The 10,291-nt window shown below is 36.5% G+C and overlaps 1 protein-coding gene and 1 long non-coding RNA gene across 2 annotated transcripts; one reads left to right on the top strand and one right to left on the bottom strand.

Moving 5' to 3' along the window:
* Window positions 1–201: 201 nt before the first annotated feature.
* LOC140746667 (uncharacterized) lies at window positions 202–2,114 on the top strand. Its single transcript, XR_012102796.1, has 3 exons — window positions 202–352; window positions 443–570; window positions 808–2,114. It is a non-coding gene; the product is annotated as an uncharacterized LOC140746667 (long non-coding RNA).
* A 1,242-nt stretch (window positions 2,115–3,356) lies between these two features.
* LOC140746666 (uncharacterized) lies at window positions 3,357–5,602 on the bottom strand. Its single transcript, XM_073078773.1, has one exon. It carries the CDS (start codon window positions 5,151–5,153, stop codon window positions 4,137–4,139), a length of 1,017 nt encoding a protein of 338 aa, XP_072934874.1. The 5' UTR covers window positions 5,154–5,602; the 3' UTR covers window positions 3,357–4,136.
* Between the last annotated feature and the right edge of the window lie 4,689 nt (window positions 5,603–10,291).

The raw sequence follows: 10,291 nt of genomic DNA, 5'->3' as shown, positions 1-10,291 counted from the left end.
ACAAAAGTAATAACAACAAGAAAAACAAAAAAAAAAAAAAATAATAAAGAAATAAAAACTTGAACAAAAACAAACAAAAGGCAATAACAAAACAAAGGTTATAATTATCTAGTGCTGTTAAAGTACTATGCGCTGCAACAATCGCGAAAGGGTGCAAACTCAGAATTCTGCCATGAGCGGTTAAAAACACCTACCCACAGCTCTGGTTTTCAGTTAGCCCCATGATACGAGGCGGCTCGGACGGCCGCCGCCTGCCCGACACAGTTATCTTACAAATAATTTTTGATGTACCTGTATAATATACATATATTCGAAACTCCACTGGATTACTACTCATTGTTTATATAAATTGGTAAGTACAAATATGTTATAGACACATGTACACTACAAATAATCTTATTATTGAGCCAAGAAATTTTAAGTACTATCTAATTATTCACAGGACGACTGAGAATGGAACATTTCCGTATGACTATAGCCATGCGCTCCGATCATACCCTCCCACTACCCAGTAGCACCGCGCCCGAAATGTGGAAACCAGCATCCATGCCAATGAGCTACAAATTAGAGGTAGGTTATGGTTACTTCAGATTAAGCCCTAACTAGAACTAAGGCAAAGGAATTATAATAGGTATACAATATATGTGTGTGTGGTATAAAATATGTGTACGTGTGCGAGCGTTGTTCAATATGGGATAATAACTCTTTACTATGTTTCCTATTATACCTTAGTTAGTTATTATCTTCTTTTTGTTTTTGTAATAGTAACATTTTTAGTTTATATTTAAAACTCCCTATTGTTTTTAGGTTCCGAAGAGGAGGCGGTATGTTATTCCAACATTTCGTGGCGCTGTACCTGAAGCTGCCCCTGAAGGCAGCTGAGCAGTAGGATGGGTACCACAATTTGTCTGGAGCTGATCTGGTTCTATCGTGTAAATAATCTCTGGCCCACGCCAGCTTATTGAAGAGGTAAAGCGGTTCTTTATTTTTTATAATGCCAAATAGTAACGTGGCGAGATGTAAGTGCCTGCGAAGGTCCATTTTTAGTATGTTGGCTGTATTAATATAGGGAGTAACGTGAGAGCGAGGCGGGATGTTAAAACAAAAACGCGCACAGGCATTCTGTACTCGTTGGATGACTTTCTTTGTACGTGCTAGAAGTCGTGGCCCAATAAGAGTGTCCCCATAATTTAATTTAGACAGAACAAGTGCTTCACAGAGATTAACGCGCAATGTCTCACTAAGATAATCTCTTATACGGTATAATATTTTTAGCCTATAATAACAGTTACGTACCGTGTTCATAATATACTTCTCAAATCTAAGATTTTCATCAATGACGACCCCAAGATCTCGTGCTTCTGTCACTCTTTCTATTTGTTCTCCGTTTAAAGTAATCGTCGGCCTTTTTGCACCAATCTTACGGATCTGTGTTGGTGTTCCCAAAATCAAAAACTTTGTTTTTTTCGGGTTCAATACTAAGGCATTGTGTTTAGACCACAGGGATATATTTTCAAGGTCAGAATTTAATTTGTTTACTGCCGTATCAGTTTCACCTGGTTTGAATGAGATATATAATTGTAAGTCATCTGCATACATGTGAAATTTGCACAATTTTATTTTTTTAATTACATCCGCACTATATAAGATGAAGAGAAGAGGCCCTAAAATAGATCCCTGAGGTACTCCCCGAGTAATGATCTTGGCAGTTGACTGGTTCATTAAACTATTACCATCTTTGCGAAGTTCGACCAACTGCGTTCGGTTTGTGAAATAACTGTCGAACCACTTCACAGTTCTTAAGCTAAAGCCATAAAACGAAAGCTTAGAGAGCAGCAGTGCAATGTTTAGGGTTTCAAACGCGCGCGAGAAGTCTAATAAAGTTAAAATAGAACCCTCTCCTTTGTCCTGGGCAGACAAAATTTCATCCACTACCTCCATTAAAGCCGTGGTTGTGCTATGCTTCTTCCTAAATCCAGACTGCCTAAGAGGTAAAATATTATTCGACTCGAGATAGTTAATTATTTGGGCAGAAGCTATTTTCTCGATAACTTTTGACAGGCAGGGAAGGATGCTGATGGGTCGAAGATCAGAGGGGGCAACTGGGTTATCGATTTTAGATACTGGCTTCACCAAAGCTCGCTTCCACGCTTCAGGAAAGATACCAGTTTCAAACGACTTGTTTATAAAGCTCGTTATTGTCTCGAGACAGTTGGGGAGTACCAATTTCAACATCTCTAGTGATATTCCGTCACATCCCACTGCATTAGAGCTCAGTGCGTTAAAAACTTTAAGCACATCACATTCTGAAACAGGCCTAAATTGAAACGTATCCAAAGAGTACCCATTAAATTCAAACGACGTAAGTAGTGACATAGACACATCACTACTACCAGGAGCCAGCAGAAAGTGGTCATTAAGAACATTAGGATCTTGTAGATGTGAGGGGAGAGAATTATATGTGTTTTTTATTTGTACGTGCTGCTTAATATGTCTCCACATTTCCTTAGGTTGACCTATCTTAGAATTTACATAAAACTTAAAATATGCCGATTTTTCACGGACAATAGCAGTACTTACAATATTTTTAAGCTGTTTGTAGTAAGTTCTATGCAAATCCAGTTTAGTGTTACGTGCTCTGACCTGCGCCTCATCTCTCGTTTTCAACATTTCTCTAATATTAAAGGTGATCCAGGGGAAACTATTTTTATTTTTTAAATAACAAATTTTGAGCGGTGCATATTCATCAAATAAATATAAAATAATACTATTGAAATAATTAATCATGTCATTTACATTGTCCAGTGTTAATATAAAGTCCCAATTTATACAATTCAAATGTTCAACGAAGCAATCAGTGTTTATATTTTTTAAAGACCTGAACGTCACCCACTGAGGCTTAATACGCACTTTAGGGAAGTCGAGAACACAAGTAACAAACGCGTGACTACTTAGTTCTTTTATATGGTCAACATGAACGCCAGATATCGGAGCATCAACACATATCAAGTCAAGAAGGGTTTCACTACTGTCCGTAAAATGCGTCGGTTCTACTACTAGCTGTGAAAGGTTATAACCCCTTAAAAAATCAGAGAGCATATTACAGTTAGCATGGGTTTTATTTAAAAAATCAATATTAAAATCCCCCACTAGCACTGTGTAATCGAATCGTGTAAAGGAACTTATGGATTCGCTAAGAGCATCGAAAAATAATTGTATATTTAGCCAAGGCGGGCGATAAGCAGTGCCAACGAGTACAGATTTACCTGTAACTTTAATACTTAGCCACATTTGCTCAACCGTTGGGCAACTCGGATGTTCAAGTATTTGCGCCAACAGTCAACTGGCCGGGGAATATGTCGAAGCCGGTATCCCGGGACTGCTGGGGCACGGCCTTCCTCCCCGGCCCGAAGCCACGTCTCATTAATCGCCATTATATCGACTGAGTGGCGCATCATAGCTACTACAAATTCATCGTGACTGGTGCCTAAAGAGCCTGGATTCAAAAAACCAATTTTTAATTTATTGACCTTAATCATTTTTAAAAACATAAAACCAATAAGACAAAATTACTGTCCAGTCGATACCGCAGTTTAGCAAATAATTATTTTTTTTAACTAAATGTGATATATTATCTTTCTTTATTGATGGAGGAAATGTATCCTTAGCAGGCGAAATTAGTTTAAAAATAGATATTATATACGCTTGAACAGAATTGATAATAAATAAGTGGTATTTTTGAAATTTATGTAGATAGTTTAATAGCATTATATTGCAGCGCATAATATTGGAATATGACAGCACGATAAATGTTGGTTTATAAACATGTGGGGTATACCCCACAAAGTATAATAGGAATTTTCTACCCTGACTTGCCCTTATTATGCTACAGGATATGCAGTAGTGTAAGTAACAAAATAAAAACAGACATTTGTTATCTTTTAACCAAAAAGTATAAAACAAAACACTGAAACATTTTTTATTTATATAACTTTCAAAATTTGTCTTATATTTTATAAGGAGCAAAGTGAGACAATATTGTAGAACAAGTGTAACAAAAGCAAGAAAGTTAATTATTTTTAATTTATAACATAAAACTAATAAATTAATTAATAATGTGTGTTGCAGCAAACGTTTTATAAACCAAAAATTTTGTTTATATCTGCATCAGTACGGACACGATAGCGAGGTGACTCGGAATCCCGCCGCGCGTAAATGTATCCGTCCCGCGTCCACATGTAACGCCAACCCTTGCGCCGTCCCGCGTCCCGTACTTTGTAAAAAAGTTGCTTGTTATTGTAAGTTAGACGTTCGTTGATATAAAATGTACGGGGCTCCGATCCGACAATCACTCCGGCGGTGTCGGCTCCGCGGCGAACGCGCGCCGCCTTCAACAGTTGGTCACGCACCGCCCGTCGCGCAAGACGAACAACTAAGGGCCGCGGTCTCTGCTTAATCGCACCTGTCAAGTTATCATGAGGGCGCCGGACACCAGTACGCATCGCACTTACGACGTCGCGCTCCTCCAACGAAACACCAATCTTAGTAGCTATTAATGAGACTATGCTAAGGAGATTCTCGCCTTTGGTTTCTTCTACGCCTGTGATTTCGACATCGGTTAAAAACAATGCTTGGTCGCGGTCGTTGAGCTGGCACCTTAGCTCGGTCACAGACTCCTCCAAATTAGAGGCAACCGAAGAGACGTTGGTATCCGACGTTCTTTGTTCAAGTACTTCAATTCTCTTTTCGACGTCGCCAACCCTATTACTTAAATCTCCTAAGTTCTTATTGATTTTTAAAATTTCTTGGCGGAAGCATGTCATCTCTCTTAATATGTTACTAAGCTGTTCGCGTATAAATTTAATGTCGGTTGTTAAATCGGCATTTTCACAACGCCCTCTATCCGCCGATTCGACACGCGCATCTGTGAATTCCGTGTCCGTACCACTGCTGCCCTCTGGACTCGGCGTACAAACAGTCGCGGCGCTTGCGCCAGGCGCCTTAAGTTTACATTCCCTGCATTGCCATTTTTGCGTTCGAGCGTCATTACTGATTTTGACGCATTGCTTGTGGAATGAAACCGAACATTTGGTGCATTTAACTGATTCGTTCGTAGAAGCGAATCTTCCGCAAGCGCCACACTTATTAGCCATAGCTTTGGCTACTAAGGTCGTATATAAAAAAGTTCTAACGTGTAATAAAAGATGGCACTGATCTCAATATTTGTTTATATTGTATATTGTTTATATTTGTCTTGATTCAGATTAATTAATGTACCTTTTGAAATATGATTATGTTAACACTATTATCACTTTGTTTGTAAATAAAAATTGTTCAGATCAAAAGGAAGTTTTATTAGCTAGCGTTATTACCTCGAAACCACAGCTGATTGTGACGTAGCTATCAGCTGATCAACTTAGAATGGCTCGATTGGGACCGAATCCGGATATTTATTTGTGATCACTACTATTTTCACACTATACCGCACTACACGACTACAATGTCCACTTATACACCGCAAAACTTGCTTAAAATTTAACAAAATAAAATAAAAAAGTATAAACACAATCAGAAGTGTGTACTGTGACAGCCGGCCAAGCTACCCTCCAGTTTCAAACCGTTATATGTATGTTTTGAAGGTAATAAATATGTATGTTTTGAAGGCTCAAAAACTAATGGACCGATTTTAAAAATTCTTTCACCATTCGAAAGCTACATTATCCACGAGTAACATAGGCTATATTTTACATGAAATATATTTGATAAATAGATTTTGAGGCGGTAAAAAGATTGCCGGGTAGTCGGTAGATAGTCTGGAATATAGTGCAAACAAAATTCCACCCAAACAGACCCACCCGACGCGATTTAAAACCGTTCTTAAAAGTCAGTTAACCTATAATGTACCACGTGCCCACCGATGGGCTTACCACCGTGTGTATCGAATTAACATGATCCCACACAACTGGGTCATTTTACACTTACGTGATACAAGTTTACGGAACAATTATTTTGCATAACGGATCATGATTGTATTGATTCAGTAACGGTAGTGAATGAGTAATGTTACATCGTATTAATTACCTGCCTCCGTGAACATTAATACGGTTTATTAAATTTAAAAATAAAAGAATCGTTCAATATTTGTATTGATATCTGAAACGGTAATGATTAATGTTACATCGTATTAATTACCTGCCTCCGTGAACATTAATACGGTTAATTAAATTTTAAAATAAAATAATCGTTTATTATTGTATTGATTTTAGTAAGCGTAGTGAGTGAGTAATGTTACATCGTATTAATTACCTGCCTCCGTGAACATTAATAATGTTAATTAAATTTTAAAATAAAAGAATCAGCCATCATTGTATTGATCTTAGTAACGGTAAATGAGTAATGTTACATCGTATTAATTAACTGCCTCGGTGCAGTTAATACGATTAATTAAATTAAAAAATAAAATAATTGCTTATTATGAAATATTCCTGTCAGTATATCATTAATATTATTTACTTGCGTTTCAAAGAAGTTCGATTTTTTTTATTTGTTGTAACAAAAAATTTAAATTAATTTTGTAACTTCAATGCATGGGTTATGTAATCTACACTATAAAGAGGAAAACTTTGTTTGGTTGTAATGAATAGGCTCAAAAACTACTGGACCGATTTTAAAAATTCTTTCACCATTCGAAAGCTACGTTATCCACGAGTAACATAAGCTATATTTTATATGAAATATATTTGCTAAATAGGTTTTGAGGCGGTACAAAGTTTGCCGGGTCAGCTAGTTTACAATATAGGAGTAGTAGACGAGCATGTAGTTCAACTAATGATAATTTTAGTTACATCATATAATACTTAAAACTATTTTTAATAATTTTAAAGTTACTAGCCCTTTCCTCATGATCACGTAGAGGTATTAAATCGAAATTCATATCAAATACATGAACTTTTACTTATATACCTACAGGTTATACGGATCCCTCGGTGCGTGAGTCCGGCTTCACCTTGGCTGGTCTTTTAATACTACTGCTACTACCGCCTATGGACATCTATAATCAACTCCAGATAAGATTATGTAAAACAAAAATCAAATGATTTAAACTTTTGTGTCTTTCTTAAAAACGCTTTCTACACTCACACCCACCCAGACAAACACCCAGACCCAGAAACAGAAACCTAAATTCATTATTCAGATTTCTGCCTGGCCGGGGATCGAACATGGGACCCTCAGCGCGTCAGATCGGTATGGTGACCGCTCCGCCACGCGGGTCGTCTCTCTGTCTGTTTATGACATCTTAATTTCTTTCTGACACTAGTATAGAAATTTGACGGTAAGCTACTGCCGCTCTTGGACATCTATAATCAATCCCAGATAAGACTACTTATAACAAACATGCAATTTTTGATTTTTTTGTCTCTCTTTCTTTCTATAACCCATAACTCTTTCTGGTACTATAGAAATCAGTGGCCCACTAAAAATCAGTGGCCGTGGTTTGTCGCGGTGAGGCTGAGTGTGGACCCTTTTGATAAATTTTACTGCAGCAATGTTTTGATTTAAAAGTTATGTTTACTATTGCTAATGTCACATAATGTTGTAGTATTTTTTTTCAAATAAATGTTTTTTTCTTTCTTTCTTTCTTTCTTAATCTCCTACGCTCTGTTTAACATGTATGCCTTCCGCACCGTTTGTCTCACCGATACGATAATCTAAGGACTTTATCCCGTATTGATTAGAGCAAGGTCCGAGGTTCGAATCGGGACGATTTTTTTGTGTTATTTTAAGGTTATAGAAATCTTTGTTTGACACTGGTAACACAGAAAGTCGCTGATTGACTGAATGAAAAATGACTGATACCACTGGTGGTATCACTCATTTTTCATTACCGGTGATACCGGTGGTGACAGAAATAAGTGTAGCGGTGGTGACTCTAGGCGCGGTCCCTCCCCTTGGGACTGGTTCATGACCCCTCAAAACCGTCACTCGGTCAGTTTCTTTTTCGTGGTAAAATCCTGTGTGGGTTGCTCTCTACCGCGGGGGTAGAGGAGAGGATATGTCGGACTTTACAATAAATAATAAAATATACATTTAAAACGCGTTAGAAAAAATAACCAAATGTCCCCTGTGAGCTCCCAAAATTTTATGCACAAAATGGGTTCCTGCACAAAAGGTTATACCACCTTAAAAATTTGTTAGACTCATCGTCAATAGGTAAATATCTTATATATAAAATTCTCGTGTCACAATGTTAGTTACCGTACTCCGAAACGGCTTCACCGATTTTCACCAAATTTTGTATGCATATTCAGTAGTTCTGAGAATCGGCTACTATTTTTCATACCCCTAAGTGATAAGGGTTTCACCCTTAACATTTTTTTACTTATATGGCAACACAACGTTTGCCGGGTCAGCTAGTTTTTATATTGTTAGCAGTATATTCAAATTATGTAATTACGTATCTATAGTATTATTTTGTATTGTTTTCATGATGTGTTATTTTTATAATAATAAGTGCCCATTCATATAGTCACTGGCTGTATGGGTTATACGATTGTGTGCATTATCATAAATAAATATAGTTCAAAAAATTAAAAAACACGCTTTATGATAAAATCAACTAAAAAGTAGAAAATAATTTTCAATCTAGGAATCAATTAAGGAACAGTAAATTGTATAATTGTAAAAAAAGCGTGGAGTGCTCCACTTATCAATTTTCGAAAAGCACCCCACACTTTTTCCACAATTATACAATTTACTGTTCCTTAATTGATTCCTAGATTGAATATTATTTTCTACTTTTTAGTTGATTTTATCATAAATGCGTGTTTTTTAGTTTTTTGAACTAGCCACAAACGGCTTATAGGAAGTTCTTTTTACACGCTTTTTATTAGCTTCACCTGTATGTTTGTTTGTAACCGACTTCTTTGGGCGCGATTTTGACCCACTTTAAACGGCCAGATTTCGTTCAAACTTTGCAGATTTATTGAGGACCGATGACAATACACTAATTTGATAAAATTATTCCATTTTTTAATTTGCAAAATATGATTTTTGTTAATTTATATAATTTTCATCTATAGTCGATAAGGTAAGAAAATTAATTAAAATTTTTTATAATTTTTCTCTACAGTCGATAAGGCAGGACTCGATGTTAATTTTTATTTCCAATAATTATCTTTAGCCGTTTTCTCTAATATTGACAAATGTTTGTATACTAAAGAGAATTTTAATTCTACACAACAAATAATAGTTAAAAAAATTAAAAAATCACGCTTTTATAAACGCTTTTTATAAAGAAACCAAAGTAAAAAGTAAAAAATAAATAATAGTTTAAAAAAAAAACTAAAACTACTTTTTTTATATAAAAAACCAAACTAAAAAATAGAAAATAAATTTTAATAAATTTGAATTAAAAAAAATTAGAAAAAAAAACGGTTCACCCTAAAGGCCATCCCTGCAACTTCCCGCCAATTCTATACCTAAACGCTTGAAATTGCACTTATGACGTTTTACAGCTCTTTGAGCTCATAAATACAATTTGTGTATTATTTTGAACTCTCCGAGCCCAAAAAAATAGCTTTTGTATGCTTTTGAGCTCTTCGAGCTCAAAAGTTTGATAGAAGTTTGATAAAACAGTATTTTTTTAATTTTAAAATTACCTATGGCTGAGCCCTGGCAACCAGGCTTGGCTCAGCCATGGCAACCAAGCTTGGCACAGTCATGGCAACCAAGCTTGGCCCAGTCATGGTAACCAACCGTGGCCCCATGTTATCATTCCAGACTTCCACCAAGGCTGGGCCAACTCTGGCTTACAAGCTTGGGCCAGAGTTTAACAGAGTTGGGCCAAGCCTGGGGCAAGCCTGGGCCCGTTGTTCTTTCCTATATGGGTGGTTCCGTGCTTCTACCGCGGCACTCGACTAGGTATGCGCATTAGAGTTTGCAACAGTGTCTGCGCATGTAACTTAGATTTCACGAGCCACGAATAGTCCGCCACCGTCTCTGTGACTGAGTTTAATTATTTTGCCGTGTCTACGTTCGTCCGTTGCTCATATTTATGTAGGGGAGTAGACTATTGGTGCTCAGTAACCGAAAACGTGTATGAGATATATAAAGAATATAAATAATTTGTTAAGTCGTAAGACAGGTAAAATTTTATGAAAACGTAAAAATTAAAAAAATATGTAACCTTGTTATATAACAAGCCTAATGATAGATAAAGATATTTTTGAAAGAAAGAAGAAGGTTCTCAGTAACCAGTCCATTGCTAGCGGAAACATCATGGAAAGAAAAA

This window comes from Epargyreus clarus, unplaced genomic scaffold (genome assembly GCF_041222505.1).
Source record: "Epargyreus clarus isolate Ecla_fem2 unplaced genomic scaffold, WU_Ecla_fem_2.2 ptg000013l, whole genome shotgun sequence".
NCBI classification, from domain to species: Eukaryota; Metazoa; Arthropoda; class Insecta; order Lepidoptera; family Hesperiidae; genus Epargyreus; species Epargyreus clarus.
Note: the sequence above shows the minus strand (reverse complement) of the source record. Positions and strands in the feature narration are given on the sequence as shown.